The 20,419-nt window shown below is 38.5% G+C and overlaps 2 protein-coding genes across 2 annotated transcripts; one reads left to right on the top strand and one right to left on the bottom strand.

Moving 5' to 3' along the window:
- Positions 1-1,675: 1,675 nt before the first annotated feature.
- slc13a1 (solute carrier family 13 member 1) lies at positions 1,676-18,937 on the bottom strand. Its single transcript, XM_054619562.1, is given in 16 exon segments — positions 1,676-2,147; positions 2,272-2,409; positions 8,213-8,374; positions 9,211-9,305; positions 9,527-9,621; positions 11,337-11,438; positions 11,866-11,967; positions 12,986-13,105; positions 13,406-13,551; positions 14,046-14,115; positions 14,256-14,295; positions 15,461-15,493; positions 15,496-15,626; positions 16,273-16,409; positions 17,618-17,746; positions 18,833-18,937. Coding segments are annotated over 16 exon segments (1,749 nt in total). The 3' UTR covers positions 1,676-2,003.
- On the top strand, positions 4,181-7,276 carry LOC129107949 (E3 ubiquitin-protein ligase TRIM39-like). The gene is made up of 2 exons (XM_054619561.1): positions 4,181-4,301; positions 5,568-7,276. Exon 2 carries the CDS (start codon positions 5,577-5,579, stop codon positions 7,218-7,220), a length of 1,644 nt encoding a protein of 547 aa, XP_054475536.1. The 5' UTR covers positions 4,181-4,301; positions 5,568-5,576; the 3' UTR covers positions 7,221-7,276.
- Positions 18,938-20,419: the final 1,482 nt, after the last annotated feature.

The following is a 20,419-nucleotide window of genomic DNA, read 5'->3' as shown; positions in this document are numbered from 1 at the left end:
TCAAAGGTATTTGCAGTCATTAGTTACGTCTCCATATTGTCCCATTTGTGTCAATGGCGGATTCAAAAGGCTTACATATACACAAATAAAAAAACTATTTTCTTAAAATAACCCAGTTCACAAATGTCTCTCTTGTGTGTTATTTGAACGCCCACTTTTGCAGGTCAATTGGGGAAAGTTTTAAACCCTCTGTGTGATACCTCCTCTTACATAGACGATCTTTGACTGGAAAAGGGAAGCAACATGTGTTTTAACTCAGAGGCAACTAGAGAGCTTGGAACAGAAAACAATTCAATATATTCCTCATGGTGAAAATATCATAATAAATGTAAATGAGACATTTTGTCCCATCATTTAAATACTAACAAAACAGTACAGGTGAAAAAAAAGGTCACGCCCCCAGACCACAGAATTAAGATTTATGGACAAATTAACTTATGAAATAGAAATTATAGAAGACATTCTCGAAAAAAAAGGTGAAAGTTGATTGAATGAGAATTCAAAATTTTAGATATTTCCTTTCGTCCACTCTTTGAATTGCATTTTTTCTGCTGCTGTTTAAATGTACTCATTCAATTGTTTATTTGCTGTAGTTGTAAAGGTATATGAAACTGTAAAGTGTTGAGCAAAACAAACATACTTATGAATGTAGGCATTTATTAAAAGAAAAAAAAGGTATATAACATGCATATGTGTGAATATATTTGTACAAATGTGCACATATATACACCTGCTTATTTTAATCTTTTTTCTAAAATGATTTATTCACACAATTTTTTTCAAATTATTCAATAAGTTGTGTTATGATTTATTGCTATTAATGACTATATATATATATATAATTTATTATTTATTTTTATTTATTTTTATTACTTTTTTTTTTTTTTTTTTTTTTTTTTGGGGGTTAAAATTATATATAATTATAAAAGTATTTTAAAAAATCAAAAAAAAAATCGAAACTGTAATATTTTGTCGACTAACGTAAACAAGGGTGGACAAAATATTAGAAACACCTACAGCACAAACAACCGCCTCCAACACACACGACCATAACGTTGGTTGAAACAGTTTCAACAATAAAAATGAGACTCAGAGACTAAATGAAGAATTAGTTTTAGCTCGGTTTATTGTATTCATATTGTGTATTTATATACATATATTAATGTAAATAGCTTGTGTTTAGTCACTTAAAGACACCGTGGCCACTAGAGGTCAGTGTTTCTCTGGTGTATTCTACCACAAATACAGAGCAACACATAATGTGTGTGTGTGTGCGTGGATGTAAAGCTCCATGTTTTTAATAATAGACATTTTGCCATTTTTTCTTTATTTTGATTTGATTCTTCTTTTCCAGCTCCTGACACCCTAGTCCATGAATTATACTGTACCAGAGTACCAGGTGCAGTATATTTACAGAAACTAAATTGCTGCAAATTATGTAAATTCATCCCTTTTTATTCAAACTTTATTTACAGTTAAAGAGACTCAAGTTTGTTTTTTTGTTTTTTTTATTCAAACTTTATTTACAGTTAAAGAGACTCAAGTTTTCCAATTTTTAACATTAGAAAACAAAAACAACAAAATTAAGAAAAAAAAATAACATATCAGTTTCTAAGGGCATTCAACCTTGACAATCTTTAATAAATATAAAAATCCAAAAGTTCTCTCCGCAAGACGACAAGCAAATAACTTTTAAAATGTTTGTTTTCTCAATGGGGCTGACATCCATTGTTGCTAGGCTATGCTAACATTGTAACCGCTCCATCAGCACACAAAACAACGTCACTGAACCAGACGGGAAATGTGCTGCAATAAACAAGACTAGGAGCTAAAACGGGCTAAAAAAAGCTCTATAAACTTGAAGAGACGGTGGTAATTCTCCGTGGTTTGATCGCCACAAGTAACACCTTTTTACTTTTCATGTATTAATTTGATGATAAAGACCATTCAGCCTCCTTAGAGCCCCTTCAATGTCCCCGAGCCTCTCAGTGAGATCTGTACCATCATGGTATTGTGGCGTTGAACCCGGGGAGGACCGGCGCCCAGTCAGGGTACGTATCCAGGGAAAACAACGGAACGCCCCATGTGGCCACGGCCAAGAGGGCGGCGAGGACTCCGATCACGTTGACGCCAAGCCCCGCCTTCACCTGCAGCAGCGATCGCACACGGAAGTTACAGTTCAACGTGCAGAAGTGAACTTTATACGTAACGTTTCTGCAGCCGGTTCGTATGTTAAACCTGTAACTGTGTTTTTTCGCTACAGCACCTTACCATGTCCAGGATGTTGATGTGTCCGTAGGCGAACACCACGGCGTTGGGCGGGTTGGACACGGGCAGCAGGAAGGAGAAGGACGTGCAGAGGGTGGTGGGGATCAGGACGTACAGCGGATTGACGTGGATGGCCTCAGCCTGAAGAAACACAGATCACATGAACACAAATATATTTAGTCAACAACAAGTTAGTCCATCTGTTCGACCGTCTGTATGTCGTTCCTACGCAACATGTTTGGACTATTCATTCCTCACACCAGTTATTTAAACAAACCAAAACTAAAATCTGTGTAACACAAGAAGACATAACATGGAGGCCACGGCGAACTCAAGCTATTACATTTTGGGTTTGGGTTGGTTGGGTTCATAGACAACATATCAAACTTTGTTAAGGACAAAGGGAAGAAGTTCTGGACTTACTTCCACTGTCACTCTGTCTCTCAGTTCACTCCGGCCACTCCCAGTTCCACTTCCAGCTCACAGCCCAGCCCCCTCTCTCTCACCACACCATCCCTCACTCACCTAATCAGCCTCATGCAGTGCACCTGTCTGCCACACCCACCTCATCAGCACAATCCCTCTCACCTGCTCACTCTGCTGCACCTACACCCTGCAGTATTTAAACCCCAGTCAGTCACACACTTGCGGCCAGATTGTTCACCGCATTCATGCCAGACCTTCCAGCAATTTCCCTTGGACTGATTTCCCGTTGCCGACCCTGCCTGTCTGGACTTCCCTGCCTTGCCTGTGCCCCGGTCAACGACTCAGCCTTCTGTCCCCGACCACCAGATTCCTACCTTGCTTTTGCCCCAGTTAGCCGCCTTAGCCTTCTGTCCCCGACCACGAGTATAGCCTCCGCTTCCTCTGGTTTCCGTCTGCCTGATCCCCTGCCTGTTTCCCTGACGGCTTGGCGTTTCCTTATAGGAATTGACGACCTGCTGCATTCTACTCCGTGTCCTGCCGCACTGCTTCTGGGTCCACACCACACCCGTGACACCACTGTTGTCCAAGGGAGAAGTTATCAAACCTAGCTAGTTAGCTTGCCAAAGTTGGCATATCATGCTCCATACTAAATAGGTCAAGGGAAAACTTCTAATCACTTGTGCAAATTGTGGTTTATCTGTAGGTTCAGTATGTTTCATGAACCCTTAGTTACTGCGAAACAGAACTAAATACACAACGTAAGAGTCGTGCTATCGCCTGCTGGGCGCTCAGCAGCCAAACTGGAAGTAGCTTTGTTTAGCAGAGGGCTTCAAAACGATTTGAAAAACATGACAAACTCAGGATAAGAAATGAGCTGGGCTGTAAATTGCAAGAATAAAATGGAAATAGCTAGTATTAAAATAAAAATAAAATTAAATCGAATTATTTGGCACTACCATTACGGCCCACTGAGATGGTGCTCTCACTGGTTGAGAGTCGCCAGTTCAGAATTTTTAAGCGAAGATTGTTTAGAACACAATTTGATATCCTACAAATATCACTAAGTTAATATAATAAATGTTTAGATTGTTTTTCTTTACGTGATGTTTAATGGAATTTTTTTAGTTGTTGCAATTTCTCGATTTTATAACAATGACTGGTGTTATGTAATGTACTCTAATCTATTCTAACAGGTATGTATCATAACAAAGAAGATCTGGTTAATCCAAAACTTGGTCTGATCTTTGTTCCTACAAAATGTAGCAGATTTGGGAAATTTATGAATAAAATTAATTCATCACATACATATATCACGTAAATACAAAAGTAAGTAATGAATGCTGGACTTTAACTTGTAGTGTTGTATTTTCACATTGTGGTATCAGTTCATGATCTGAATACTTCCTCCACCCCTCCCTCACTGAGAGGAGGAGCAACACTGAAAGAGGAGAGCTGCAGAGTCACTTTTCCTGAAATGAAAGTGAAAGTTTGTCTGATCAACAGCAGAGCTGCAGTCGAGACAAGTCTCTCTGTTTCTCTGTAAAGAAACATTCAACTGAATCCAGCAGCTTTTTCTCAACAACACAGCAGAATCTCTTCAAACACTGGTGAGTACTCTGTTCTACAAAGACACAATACACTAACTAAATATTTGATCCAAGTTGAGTTCAATCGTATAAAGAATATTAATCCATAGAAATGTGTCATTATAGATAAAAACAGAGGTAGAAACCAAACCACAGTGACTGAACTCTGTCTAGTTAAAGGTTAGACAGAATACAGTCACAGCTAGCATTAGCTTTATCTAATTCAAAGATCTGTTTCCTGTTTGAGCTCAGGCAGGGATCAGCCAGAGGCAAACCTTAAACATGTTGTTAAACCAGTTTGAATAAAAGGCGGAGTGATCCACCTCCACTAGTTAAGACTTAAAACATTCACTACACAAACAAACTCAGTCTGATCTTTGGAAAACTTGTTTCAAACTCTGACACTGTGATGTGAATTAAATGTTTGAAATCCCAGAGTAATCCACCAAACTATCACGATATATTGCCCACGATGGTCTCACTATAGAGCGATTCTGTGATACTTGGTAAATGCAGGACCATCATCTACGATACATCACGATATCTGTGTAGCCGAAGAAGAAAAAACACCCATGAAATGGCAGAAAACAGAATTATATATGTATTCAGTGTATTGTGATCAGTTTCACGGAATTTGACAACTGAGATTAAACAATGTACAACAAAGTGTGTATTGCTTTAGCTTAGTGTTTCTAAAACACACACACTGACTGCAACCTGTCCATGTCCACATGTGCCACCACGAGAATCTAAAGCAAACGGCAGAACGTAGTTGCTTTGTTGAAAACCAGAAGACCGTCACTATGATAATACAAACGGCAGTAATGTGGATTTTATGGTCCCAAGGGTCGGACTCTCCCAGACCCATGAGGTTCTGGGCTTGGAGCAGCCACTGGACCTCAGTGCTAAAGATGCTAGCGCCACAAGGGATTTTATCCATACCAGTACTGTTATTGATACTCCGTATCGGTGCCTTATCGATACTCTTTAGTACTTTTTTTATTATTTGGTGAGAAAAAATTACTATTAAGAAAATGAATCCACATGGCTTTATTCTTCTTCTATGTAAACTAATAGTCTTTCTTAAGCAGCCATTCAAGAAGTTCCAAAATCTTTAAAAAACATTTTCCGCTTAAAAATGTGCTTATTGATTATCTTTCATACATGATCCTGTTCTTCTGATCAAACTAACGTTACCTGCAGTGGACGAGGATGGACGGCTGATCTCTTATGAAACAAATAATCAAAACATATGTTATAACAGTTTTTCACACCTTTTGTCCTCAGAGTGTAGACATGTCTGCTGCCAGCTGTCTGCTGACTGAAGATCAGTTTCTGTGCTCCATCTGTCTGGATGTGTTCACTGATCCAGTCAGCACACCATGTGGACACAACTTCTGTAAAACCTGCATCACTCAACACTGGGACGTTAATGTCCAGTGTCAGTGTCCAAACTGTAAAAAGCTATTTTACACCAGACCTGAGCTGCAGGTCAATACTTTCATCTCTGAGATGGCTGCTCAGTTCAGACAGTCAGCTCAACAGAAAGCCAGAAACAGAAGCTCAGAGCAACAAGCTGATAAACCAGGAGAAGTTCCCTGTGACGTCTGCACTGGAACCAAACTGAAGGCCATGAAGTCCTGCCTGGTGTGTCTGGCCTCCTACTGTGAGACTCACCTGGAGCCTCATCTGACAACGTCAGGTCTGAAAAGACATCAGCTGATCGACCCTGTGGAGAACCTGGAAGACAGGATGTGTACGGAGCACGATAAACTGATGGAGCTGTTCTGTAAGACCGACCAGATGTGTGTCTGCATGCTCTGCACTTATTCAGACCACAAGACACATGATGTTGTTCCTCTGAAAGAAGAATATGAAGGAAAGAAGGCCGAGCTGGAGAAGACTGAGACTGAAATCCAGCAGATGATCCAGAAGAGACGACTGAAGATTCAGGAGATCAAACACTCAGTGGAGCTCAGTGAGGAAGATGCAGACAGAGAGATAGCAGATGGTGTTCAGGTCTTCACCGCTCTGAAGGAGTCTGTTGAGAGAAGCCAGGCCGAGCTCATCGACACGATCAAAGAGAAGCAGAGAAAGACAGAGAAACAGGCTGAAGGCTTCATCAAACAGCTGGAACAGGAAATCTGTGAGCTGAAGAAGAGAAGCACTGAGGTGGAGCAGCTCTTACAGTCTGAAGACCACCTCCACCTCCTACAGAGCTTCACGTCCCTTAAAGCTGCTCCACCCACCAAGGACTGGACAGGAGTCAGAGTCAGTCCACCTTCATATGAGGGGACTGTGGTGAGAGCTGTGAACCAGCTGGAGGAGACGCTCAGTAAACAGAAGAAGAAGCTGTTTGAGGCCGAGCTGAAGAGAGTCCAGCAGTCTGCAGTGGATGTGACACTTGATCCTGATACAGCTCATCCCAACCTCATCCTGTCTGATGATGGAAAACAAGTTAAACATGGTGATGTAAGGAAGAATCTTCCAGACAATCCAAAGAGATTTTATTCTTATGTTAATGTCTTAGCAAAGCAGAGTTTCTCTTCAGGAAGATTTTACTTCGAGGTTCAGGTTAAAGACAAGACTAAGTGGTATTTAGGAGTGTTCAGAGAGTCGATCAACAGGAAGGGAAGCATCACAGCGACTCCTCAGAATGGTTACTGGACGATAAGGTTGAGGAATGAGAATGAGTACATAGCTCTTGCTGACCCATCAGTCCGTCTCTCTCTGAAGTCTCAGCCTGAGAAGGTGGGGGTGTTGGTGGATTATGAGGAGGGTCTGGTCTCATTTTATGACGTTGATGCTGCAGCTCTTATCTACTCCTTTACTGGCTGCTGCTTCACTGAGAAACTCTACCCATACTTTAACCCATGTTTTAATGATGGTGGTAAAAACTCTGCCCCTCTGATCATCTCTCCTGTCAATCACACTGAGTAGAACAACCAGTGGATTTTATTCAGCAAGATTCCTTCATTTAATGAAATAAATCTATATTATTGCTGATGTATGAGGTAAACATGATTGATTTTTCACATTCTGATCAATGAGTTTTTCCTATATTTCTGTAAATGTTTTTCTATAATTTGTAGCGTTGCTACTACTCCAACACACAGATTTTAAGCCAGTGATTGATATTATCTAATGTTGTCTAATGAATTCTTATTACTGCATAACCTGCCTTCAAGACCGTTGAATCATCAAAAACAATGAACTCAGGAATAAGAAGAATTGGCACATTCCTTAAATATCTGTGTGCAAAATTTAAATGTTTTATGTCTTATTTTAAATCAAATGTATTGTAAATACTGGATTTTATTTTGAAGAAAGTCATGTACCACTTTTGTTCTTTTTAGTTTATTTTTTTAAATTAAAAATGAAAAAAGATTTTAGTTTGTATTATTTTTAATTTACCAGAAAAATCAAGGGATCTCTGTCTGGTATGTTTTCAGGGGTAAATTAAAGATGAAGTTTGATTCATATTGGTAGAAAATGAATCAAGAAAATCTTATCATGAAACATTCATCTGCTTTGACCAGAGAAGAACATGTTTGTATTGTGTTATTTTAATTTTAATACAGTCCACCTCTGTAGACGTGTGTTAACCTGAAAAAAGTGAAAAAATCCTCAAGAGAATAAAAACAAAGAAAGTTATAACTGGATTTGTCACTTTTTTTATATTAAGTCAAGTACTGTATTTAAGTGCAGTTTTGAGGTAATTTAGTTGTGTATTTCCACTTCATGCTACTTTATACTTTTTACTGTACTACATCTCAGAAGAAAATATTTATTTATATACCTCAGATGTAAATATTTCTGCGTTCTAAAAAACAATATTAATAAAATAAATAAATAAACACCAACAATTTAGTTTGGCATGAAGACCAGATCATGAAGTTAGAGGGATTACAGAGATAACACTGCAAACCTACCAGAGGAGAGAGGATGGGGAGGAAGATGGTGATGGTGGCGGCGTTGCTGGCCACCTCTGTTACCGTGGTGACGATGATGCAGGCGACTGCGATTGTGGCCAAGACTGGCAGATCACCCAAAGGTGTCAGCAGTTTGGCCACCCACAAAGACAGGCCCGACTCCTGCGGACACACACACCATGATGTTTAGAACCAGCTTTAATATAATGTATGTGATTTGCATGTTCATGGCTGGTTCCAGCTGATTAAAAAGGGTCAGTTCACCCAAATTAGAATTAGTAAGAAGTTGTCCATTCATGCAGGTAGCTGGGTTTGTTTGTCTGAGTTTTGATAAATCAGCCTTTTTTCTTTGATGGTATTACAGTTGGTTTAAATCTGTAATTTTCAGGAAATGGGTTTATATGCTTTCTTGCCTGGAATTGGATGAGAAGCATGATGTCACTCTCATGCATGTACGCTAAATATGAAGCCACAGCCAGCAGATGGTTAGCTTAGCTTTGCACAAACACAAGATACAGGGGAAAAAGCTAGCTTGGTTCAGTCCAGCGGTAACGAAATCCACCTGCAAGCGCTTTTCTTATTAGTAACGGCTTCTTGTCCATGCAACGTTACCGCTTTCATCCACTCTCATGGCTTTCATTTTCCCTGAAATGTTACAAAGTCTTGCGTCCTCAAGAAAAGGTCAAATGAGCTACCAAACTGTTGAATACATCAACAGGCGATGCCTCCTTTTGAAAAAAGTGCAGGACTGAGTTAGGACAAGAGGAGGCGGACTCTGTCAAACACACCAAAGTCAAGGGACAATGATTCCCTGTTGAATTATTAACGTTAACAAGTTGGCCATATTATGGAGCCAGAGATTTGTTTCTGTTGACATTCCTTCTGATGCAAAATAAAGACTGTTTTTGTTTTGGTTGTCATGCAAATGGTCTACAACTGCATTTCATTGTGCAAACCTGTGATGCATGATGACAATAAAATGATATTTGAACATTTACCTTTGTGCCCTCAGCGAGTGCGAAGCCTCCACCGACCAGCAGGGCTACTCTCCACGGCATGGAGGCCTGGAAGTCCTTCCAGGAGATCATGGCCTCTGGATGGAGTGAGATTTTTTAAAAACTATTTTTCATCCTGTATACATATTTACAGACAAGCTGTCTCTCTACAGACTTAACACTGGTTATTAACAAGGAAATTAGTTGAAAAAACAACATTTAATTACAAGTACCTAATAATGATACTTAAGTAAACCGTGGATGTGACTGTAGAATAACCCTACAGTACGAATCACAGACTCACATCTTGTGAATTTACCGTATTTTCTGGACGGTCCGTAGGCAGGTACGATGAAGAAGAGGAGGCCCAGCAGCAGAGCCACGGTGGCGTCAGTGATGTGGCCCGAGTGATTGCTCAAGACAAAAACAAAACAACTGTTTTAATGCCACCTCAGCTTAAAAGACAAAAAAATATATAACATTTGATTGTACAAGAGATTTTACAATGAACAAACTTAAACCAGGGTGTCTGACTATAAGAATTACATCACATTAATTGGGGAAAAAACATAAAGAAGTCCTCACGTTCGGACAAAAAGAAAACTGGGGATGGACCCAAATGCAGATAGATGCGAGGAGTGTTGAGGAAAATCTATCTAAATATACAACTTTATATAACGTGTTATGTTGAAGCCCAATAACTTGTTGGATAAGATCATCTGTGGGAATAAGGGAGATAAACGATTCACATAAACAAGCTAAAGTCCTGTCAGGAGGGGTTGGCAGATGAGAGTGACATTTGTCATGTCGGTTAGGTTGACATGACCTAACATTGATGAAGGAAAACAGTACGTGACAGTACTTCGTCATGGTCCAATCGACGAGACGTGATTAGCTGAAAGCGATGGAAGGGGGGCGGGATTAAAGGTATGAAGAGATCATGTAAAGACTAACATGTTGAATTTTGTTGTAAGCTCGTCTGCAATAAAATATCCCCGCTGGTTGCAAACTCCAAGAACTCTCGTCTCTTCATTGGTTTTCTGCCACAACAGGAGTAGAAGGATAATAAACCTTGCTTTTCAATAAAGAAATGTCCAAAACAAAACTTGCCTGCCAGGTGAGTACAGAAGAAGTAACTGCATATCAACAAAAACTACAACGGGCAAACGACACCAAACAGGATAAAGGTGAATCAGAGGGATACAAACAGGAACATAGCAGAGGAACCGACACGGAGACAAGCGAAGACAGGGTTTAAATACACTGGGGAGGTGGAGGTGAATAGACACAGGTGGATTTAATCGGGGCACAAAGGCAGGAAGTGAAGTTACCTGAAATGAGTAAAGTAACACAAAATAAAACAGGAAATACTGAAATGACAAAGATAAAGAAACTTAACGAGGGAACGGGATGAGACAAACACCGATGCTGCACAGAAAAAAAGGAGAGAAGACCACAAAGACAGGAAGTCAAACAAACACGGGACACAAGAGGCAGGGAACTTCAAAATAAAACAGGAAACAACCTGAACAAAACCAAGATTGTGACAGAAGTGGGAAATGTGGGTGTTATTAATTATACATTTTTGAATGTATTTTAATACATTTAATGAACGACAACAACCAAGAATGTGTTAGTCCATCTTTGTACCTTTGTGTCTTCATATCCTGTCTGTGACTTCCAACTGAAGTGAATATGTAAAAACACCTCACAAATAATACCTTTTCTTCGTAAAAAAGTAATTTCCTAAAGACAGCTGGTCACTGTAGTTAAAATCAATCATTTTGGTGTTTAGTGAGTATTTGTGGCAGCAGGACGGGGTGGGTGGGACTGAGATGAAATAAAACAGAAATGGTTTATTGACAAGAATGTTTTCACAAAATTGGAATTTGACTTGGTGATGACAATAAACAGTTCATTAGTATGATACATAATTTAAAATGGAAATATGAACATTTACAATAGAATATGATAAACAATAATACATAAATAACATAAATAAATATAAATGAATATAAATAAATATAAATAAATATAAATAAATATAAATAAATATAAATAAATAAAAATAAATATAAATAAATATAAATAAATAAACCACAGTGGAATGAAAAAGGAATGTGACTCACTGAGGGAAGAGGGAAGTCCAGCCCGGCATGAAACCTGGAGATCTGGTCAACCACAACAACACCATCATCAAGAAAACCACCGCAGTGACCGACTCCTGAGAACTGAAAGGAACGGGGAAAAAAGGAGGATGAATGAATGAATGAATGAATGAATGAATGAATGAATGAGTGAATGATGAAAGGGTGGATGAGTAGATGAAAAGAAGGGTATTAGAATTAATACACAACAGAATTAGAATGAATTAGAGAATCAATGTGAGAGGATGATTGTATGATGGATGACTAAATAAAACTGATTGACTGAATGAATGAATGAATGAATGAATGACTTAACTAACACGTAGATGATTTCACACAGAGTATAACTTAATAAATGAATGGATGAATAAATGAATGATCATATATCTGATTGACTGTTGGAATTAATACATATAGGAATACGAACATGAACTAGTAAGTGATTGAACATATAACTGAATGAATGAATGAATGAATGAATGAATGAATGAATGAATGAATGAATGATCACCTCATGGGTCCCAGTGACCTGTACTCTTCTTCTATGACTTTTCTCGCTGCTGTCTCTTTCTCCGACTGCCCTCCTCCTCCACATCGCCACAGGAACCTGAAGCTGTGTGTGTGTGTGTGTGTGTGTGTGTGTGTGTGTGTGTGTGTGTGTGTGTGTGTGTGTGTGTGTGTGTGTCAGATTATATTATTGATAGGCGACAGAGAAATGCTCACAGTGAACTAAAAGATTGCCTGTGATTGGTTAAAAGCACACGGAGAGAACACGGCGCCGGCTGCCTAACGAGGACATTACTGAGCATGTGTGGAGGTCAGCGGCGCTCACAATTAACCCGCCCTGACACCATCACACTGCTAATGCTAACATTAGCATTACGCTCATGCATCAGACAGTCAGGCTGTGGTGAAGTGAGAGCAGGCATCAGGAAGTTCTGAGGTTTTATCGACCTGTTATCAAATCCAAACTGAATTAATCACGTATTCAGCGTCTTTGCGGGTTATTTTAATATTGTAACATTTACAGTTCTTTACTTTAAAGTTGAACTAAAAAAGAAAATCTGAATATATCTCCTTGTTTCTGTTGACTTGTATTCTATTACAACTGTTTGTCAGTTTTATTCATTTTCAGCAGGTACTGGTAATTTAATTGGAGGTCACTGAAAATAGTTAGTAATATCACATCAAGTTACCGTTGACCTCCCATGATTGTCCAGTGATAGACTAGCAAACATAATTAGTTACAGCAAGTCTGTGAATGAAGCTGAAATTAAAACAGATTCTCTTCATGCAGCAATTTAAAAAGGTGTTTTTTAGCATTTCTGAAACCACAATGGAAAAAGATTTAAGAATGGATTAAACAGTGTGTTCGTCTGCTTTAATGAAAGCCGTAAAATGTTAACATGTCAGGCTAACTAAACGAAAAAGTACATAAGCTAAGCAGCCAAACAGGGTTATGTTTTAATAAAGAAGAGGCAAAAAGGGAATAAAACAACACAAGAAAAAGCCGATAATGTGGGGTGAAATACAAAAAGAAAGAGGTTATGAACTAAAGAAACAGACACACTGTTTAGTTGGAGTAAAAGCACAAATAGGAGGTGATTATCGGTGCAGATGGTGACACTCACTCTGAGCCAATGAAAAGCCAGTACAGCCACATCCATGTCAGCAGCAGCATGATCACACTGACGGGCAGACACAACAGGAGCCAGTTCCCGAAGTTTATGCAGTTGCAGTTTGGGTAAATCCTGAATTTTTAAAGAACATTGTTTGAGGCGGATTTAATTGCTTTCTTTTTTTTTTTTTTTTTTTTTTTAATGCATACAGAAGCTTTAAATCCTTTGTTTTTGTTCTTTAATTTTCCAGCAGACTGAATTAAACAATCATTCTTCACAGGGGGATTTTAAATTGCAGCTGTATACCAACCGTTACACAGATTAAGTTAAATTAAAAAAAATGTGTGTGTGTGTGTGTGTGTCTGTTTTGTCCATTTCTTTTCATTTAACGTCCCCTTTTTCCCTGTCTGGTACACATTCACTCCCACTCACTGGTTGAGGTACTCGGAGAAGATGAGGTTGGGCGACGTGCCGGGCAGCGTGGCAATGCCTCCGATGTTGGAGGAGTAGGCGACGCTGATGCACATGGCTTTACACAACGCCAGGTCCTGCTTACTCCTGCTGGGAGGCTCAGCAACCTGCAAGACAACACATAGGGGGGGGATTACCCATGAGCAGCTGCATTAGTGGTGGTACTACTGGTAGTAAAAGTACTAATCACATGTTGAAGTGATAGTTGTATCATCATTAGCAGCAGTGGCATAAAAAACAGCATTTGTTAGCAGCTTTATTAGTATTCGTAGTATCACTATAGTGCTGCTAATAATAGTAATACTTTTCTAATAGTATTAGTGGTTGTACTAGTGCAAGCAGTAAAGTTCGTAGTAAAAGATTAATATCAGCAGAGGAAGTAGCAATGGCTCTGACATATACTGGAAGTTATAGTAGAAATAGCAGTAAAACCTGTGTTGTTGCAAGTACTAATGTTCCAAGAACGAGCTATAGTATCTGTAGTATTAACAGTAGTAGAAGTAGTGCAGTAGCAGCAGCCGTGGTAGTGAAACAGTAGCAGTAGTACAAGTAATATTATAGAAACAAACTGGAATGTTGTGAGTGCTCAGTGTTTTTGTACCTGAGCTGCAGCTGTCTGTATCTGAACACAAGTGAACGTCTCTTCAGGAACATCTGGATCCGTCTTGTCACTGAGAGATACAATATTAATGTATAGAGGATGTACTGCAATGAAAAGAACCTTGAAAACCTGCAATCACCTACAACTCAGAGGGACATTGAAGGCAACAGAACAGGACAGACGTGAATACAAAAAACATCCTTCACATACCTCACGATTTCTTCCATCTTTCCAACATGGCCGTCTGTTTCTGAAAAAAAGAACAGACCGTGCAATGTGTCGCTTTTCTAAGAGGTTATTTTTATGGCAATTAATAGAAAAAAAGGGGAACTTAACTTCAATATGCGCATGTGATGGTTAGAATTTGGGATTCTGACATTTAAAAACACTCTTCAGAACAATTGTGTAACAGAATTTTGGCTCGTACTCATTGTTGCCACCAGGTGATTATGTATTCTGTCGTGTGCGTGCGTGTCCGTCTGTCTGTCCATGGCTCATCTCGCATGCTGCTGGCCCCATCAGTTTGAAATTTTTTGGGCTCACATATGAAAGTATACTCAAGGAACTCTCATGTTTGCAATGATTCACTCTTTTTAAAAACACATTTTATGGTCTGCTTTACACCATTATTGACTGCTCTCTCCTCACCTCTGTTAACTGGACAGTAGGCACCGCAAGTGATCAACAATCGCTCTTTTTTGAAATCCATTGATTTGAAATCGTACCCCTTGATTGTCACGCCTATGTAAGACAACTGCATGCATGTTTGCATCTATTTATATATGTATGTATTTATGTATTTATGTTGTACTTTAGTTGCCTAAACCTAACCAGAGTTTACTGGTCATTAGTGTTAGAGAAGCTGAAAAACGTAATCAATTACTCATTATGTATTACACATTGAAAAAGTAATTACATCAGCAAATATAAATGTATATTCTTGAGATTCTAGTACTCTGGTGTGTACTAGTACTTCTTGTTTCAGCCGTAGGATATCTCTTAAAATGTGATACCTGAGTTTCAGTAACAATACGATATCACTACTAACTTTACTTTTTTTGTAACGCTTTTTTAAAAGGCACACTGTATGAAAGATTTGCAAGTTGTAACTAATGCTTTATTCATGAGTAGTGAATAATTTGCTTATCTTCTTATTAGCTATAAACAAGAACACATTTTAGGATGCCAGGTTACGAAAAAGCACTCCCTTGGACATTGTTTATGTTTCTATTTTGTAAAGTATGCAGTCTAAATGTCGGTAATGCATTAATAAATACTTAATGCTTATTTTTCCATAAAAAGAAAGTGGTAATACGGTCTAAAAACACTAATAGCAGTCGTAAAAATAATCTCAGAGCGTGTGTTTTAACACATTCCTCTGTATAAACACAGAATTAAAATGTAAATCCAGGTACCGTCCAGCTGCAGGTCGGGGTTGTCTTCGCCGAACATCCTTCGTCCTTGGACTTCAGGAGCTGCTGGAGAACAGCCTCCACGATGGGCATCACCATGGTAACAGCCGAGGTGTTCTGGACCCACATGGAGAGGAATGCACAGCCGGACATGAAGCCCAGCATCAACCTGGTGGTCAGCGCAGGAGCATCAACGAACATCTCAATCTGCTTCTCAACTTTTACTTTGTAACCGGCAGGAACCACTTGGTCAACAGCAATTCATCCAATAAAAAAAAATATATAATTAAATGACAACCTCTATCTGGATTTAGAGAAGGGAGGAGCTCACTCAAGCGGCAACCTTGAAAATTCTCTACTGTCCACCAGGGGGCGACTCCTCTGGTTGTATAGAAGTCTATGAGAAAATGACTCTACTTCTCTCTTGATTTATTCCCTCAGTAAACATTGTAAACATGAGTTTATGGTCTCAATCTCTAGTTTCAAGTCTTCTTCAATACAGCATGATGTTCATTTAGTAAATGATGCTCCATTTAGAGTCAAACAGACCATAAAGCAGGGGATGCTTTAGGGCGGGCTTACTGTGATTGACAGGTCTCTACCAAAGACGTATACGGCGTCTCTAAGTCCCTTTGTCATCATTCCAAAAATGGTCACTATCGTTCATTGGTTGTGAAAAAAACCACATGGTGACTGTAATCCAACATGGCAACAGCGAAATTGCAGAAACTTGATCCTTCAAACGTCAGTCCAAAAACCAATGGGTGACGTCACCATGACTACGTCCACTTCTTATTTACTGTCTGTGCGCTCACCATGCAGGGTTGACTCCCACCATGGTGACGAGCCTCAAGGCGATTCTGCGGTGGAGACCCCACTTCTCGATGGACGTGGCGAGGCAGATGACGCCGACCAGCAACAAGTGGAAGTCTTTAAAGTACTCCTTCGCCACCTGGAGGAGAAAATAATCAAAGGGAGAACAATAGTATTCAATTTTAGCCCAGTTTATGATGTAAATTTGTAGTTTACATTCACTTGTTGGAGAGTGACTGAAATCAAACTCTGAGAAAACACAAAGCAATCAAGGAGAAAATGCTAATGAACTTAAAGTTAATGAACAAGTACATTTTTTGGGTTGTAAATCAATTGTTGATTTTTTAGTTGATTTTATTTTGCACAATAAAAAAAAGAATACACCAACATAATACAGATAGAGTCAGAACAAATAAAGCGGCAGGAAGCCCACTGGGCTTATTTGAAGCCTACACCTATAACATTTAAAAATTTCACAACATTATAGGGAACACAAAATTAATTTCAAAGTTATGACTATGTAATATTGTCTAAAAAATTTTTTTTCACAAGATATGATATCATTAATTGTTGTTATTAGAATTTTTTCGCAGTTTTTGTAATAAAAGCTAGGGTTAACTAATGTTTTGAGGCTACCTAGCTAACATCAGCTAACTCTTTACATGAAGTTGGTCCTGCTCGTGTTTCTGGTGTGTTCTTAAAGGAATACAAACATAGCTTAATATTTATCAAAAACATAGCGTTTTTCTGATGAACTACTTGTTTTGTACTTATCCCAAACGTATTTTACTAGTATTTTATAATGTGATCTTTTTATGAAATATTTCCTATGTATGAGCTTCTTGCCTATTTATTTATATATATTTTTCTCTAATAACATTTTTCTCCTTTCTTGTCTTGGGACAGACTCTAGAAGACATACTTGTCAGGCTCCAACCAATTCTGAGCTACATATCATAAGCATTTATCTTGGTATGGCAGCTTATCTTAATTATCCCCATGTGCATTTTAAACGATTTTCAAGACACTCTTTCTATATGAAACGATGAATATGTTTTCATGTTGATATTGTAGGCCTTTGGTGCCATAATGTGATTAAATGATTCTTGATTGATTGAGTGATGTCATTTCAGTATTGTGACCTGATTGGTCTACGTTGGTCTACCAACCTATTTATGACACGCTCTCTCATTGTTTTGTTAGGTCACCTGATGAAGGTCTGTGTACCAAAACGTCATCAAATATCTCTGAATGCAAGTGAAGCAGACAGTTTGTTTCTTTGTTAGTCTTCTTTAGTTTAATAAAGTTGGAGAATAGCTTGGCCTGCTAACAGACGGATGAACTCACGTCCGAGGACTTCATGATGCCAAACACTGGGAAGAGGATGGCGGGCAGCATGGCGGTCATGGACAGAGGAATCACCTCGCTCACCCAGTACGTCGCCATCAGCAGCAACACGAAGGCGCATTCTGCCTCCTACAGGGACCAACACACACACAGCTGAATTTAAACTGTCACAGAGGACTATAAGTTAAGTTAAGTTAAGTTATTAGCATTATAAAAAGCATGTATGAGTACGTCACACATACAAATTCAAAGACTGAGGCAGTTGGAACTAAACACAAAGAAGGACTGACGATTTATTTTCAGAGGTAACTTAAACAGGCAACATGAAGCACAGCACGGTGAACTACAGTTATACATGTATGTTTTTATTACAATTATCTTGACACAATTTGAATTAATTGAGTGGTTACAGGTGTAATTAGGGAGCAGATGATGAACGTAAGTTTAATATTCACCCTCCTTTTATCTCCATTTTGGTCTCCACCAACCCCTCCATCCACCTGTTTTTTTACAAAGCGCATTGTTAATCAATGCTCATAAAAGCCTGTATTAAAACAATGAAAATCCGGAGAAAACAAAAACTTTTTTCTTTTTTTTTATGCTTTGAGGTTGGAGAAAAATTGGAGAAATGCAACAAAGTGAAGCGGAAACATGATTTAGTGAATAAATCACGATGAAGTATTTAAATAAGATTTCCACTGAAGCTTCTGCACCACTGAGGATAATTAAAATAACAGGAGATGAAAACTAACTGGAGAATTAACACCACCAACATTATCTTGATGAACCAAAACCTAATACAGTACGGATTAAAACGTGCATTAATTCACATTTTTCTTCTTGCAGATTTTCGGGACATTCTCTTAAAAGTTGTGACTTCAGTTTGATGGAAAACTGGTTAATATCTGGTCAATTTATCAGAGTTTGTTCGCTGGAATCAGTCGCTTGCTGCTGCTGAAAACACTGAGAATCTTCTTTAAAACCAAAACTAGGAACAAGAAGAGGCTAAAAATCAAGTAGAGTTCTAGAGAATTCTCTTTACTTTTACCAAATAAATTACAATTGCTAAACAATTAAAACATATTTAATCGTATCTCAGAGCAGCAAAGTTCTTTCAACCCTTCAGCCCAGCTAACTTTATATATATATTTGTAATATTATAACTATTGTTGCCCTTTGCTCTGGTCTGTTTGCCGGCGTGTAAAGGAGACTCACCTTCGTCCCGATGACAAGAGGAAGAGGAAGCAGCAGCAGAGGTGTGAGGACGATCAGGGCGACAGTGCGATAGTTCCACAATCCTCTTCTCAACCGCTTCAGCATGGCTTTTCTTCTGCTGGTTCCTGTTCAAATCCTGTGGTTGTCAAGCTAAAAGACGTTAGCGGGATGTTAGTGGCTGATTATGTCTTTGAGCCGGCAAGAGCACCGTGTCTCAGAGCTTATCTGTTGGCGTTTCATTGAGCAAGAGACCAAACCTGCTTGCTAATTGCAGGTTATCTCTGTAACAACACAAAGGGGAGATAATGATGTGACACAACCTTTCATTTATGGCACTTTAAAAAGGGCTATATACTGTAAGTGGATTTCATACTTTTGGTCCATTTCCACACTTTTCTAAAAGTATAAATGAGTTAATATTTGACAGGGAGATTCAGAGGAACTCCAGGAAGTTGCGGCTGGAACTTTTGAGTAGCTGAAGACCAGAATCCTTTACTTTGATGGAGCTATGCTAGCAGTTGTACCCTGTTTCCAGTCTTTGTGCTAAGCTAGGCTACAGTAAACACATCCTGGAGCTATCTCTGCACTGGAAATGAAAGGGTTTCCATCTTCTCAGCTCACTCTGGAGAAAAGTAATAAATCAGCAGAATTGAGTTTTTGTAAACCATTTTTAAAAAGTGATAATAACCCAAAGCAAGGACTAAATTAAAACAGCTTATCATGGGGTTTTCTTTCTTTCTTCCTGTATGTTGTTTTGTAAGTTGTAAACATGATACCTGTTTAAGACACCAGGAATAAAAGATGTATTTGCTGAACTGTATTTTAGTTATTTAGGTGTTTACAACTTAAACAGTCATATCCACTGAAAAGTAAGTATTTATTTGCTTTCACTCATACTTTGAAGTAAACAAAATATAATATAATATATTCCTAAGTTTGTTCACTAGTTTTATTATTAATATTATTATTTATTTGTCTTTGTAAAGGATAAATGTGTTTATAACATTCCCAGAAAATCAAATTTTCTAAATTTCATTTGACCATATGTGTATGTTGATTTCTGGATTTTTTCAGTTTTGTTGTCTTGAAATAAAAAAAATACAGTGTGGGGGAGTAACAGAGCAAAGGATCACGTTTATTCTTTTATTTAATTTAATTTAAATTTATTTTATTTATTTGTTGTTTAATTTGACCGTATGTGTATGTTGATTTCCTGATCTGTTGTGTTTTGTTGTTGAAAAAATGAAAAAGAAAGTTGGAAAAAAAAGAACTCTTTCTTTGCTGTACCGCTCGTTAGACGTCACAGGAAAAGAGATAAAAAAAAACTGAGCACAGTGACCGGGTAAACTTTAACTACTTATCTTAAAGTCCTCAGAGGACCTTCAAATAATTGCTAACTCTATCTGTGACCTTTGACCCCTGGCTAAGGTTTCTCGAATGTACCAGAAGGGGCAGGAGAGGGATTTAGCCAAACCTGGGAATACGTTAACCGTGGATTTAAGTGTGGATTTGTTCAAAGTTACAACAAATATTTAGCACTCATATCTCAGGTGGGAGGGACCAGGACCTAAGGAGAGGAGGCGAGGA

This window comes from Anoplopoma fimbria, chromosome 19 (assembly GCF_027596085.1).
Source record: "Anoplopoma fimbria isolate UVic2021 breed Golden Eagle Sablefish chromosome 19, Afim_UVic_2022, whole genome shotgun sequence".
NCBI lineage: Eukaryota > Metazoa > Chordata > Actinopteri > Perciformes > Anoplopomatidae > Anoplopoma > Anoplopoma fimbria.
This window is presented reverse-complemented; position numbering and strand designations above follow the sequence as displayed.

Bases quoted from the DNA above. Each gene is read 5' to 3' on its own strand.
- LOC129107949 (XM_054619561.1), top strand. From the start codon at position 5,577: ATGTCTGCTGCCAGCTGTCTGCTGACTGAAGATCAGTTTCTGTGCTCC.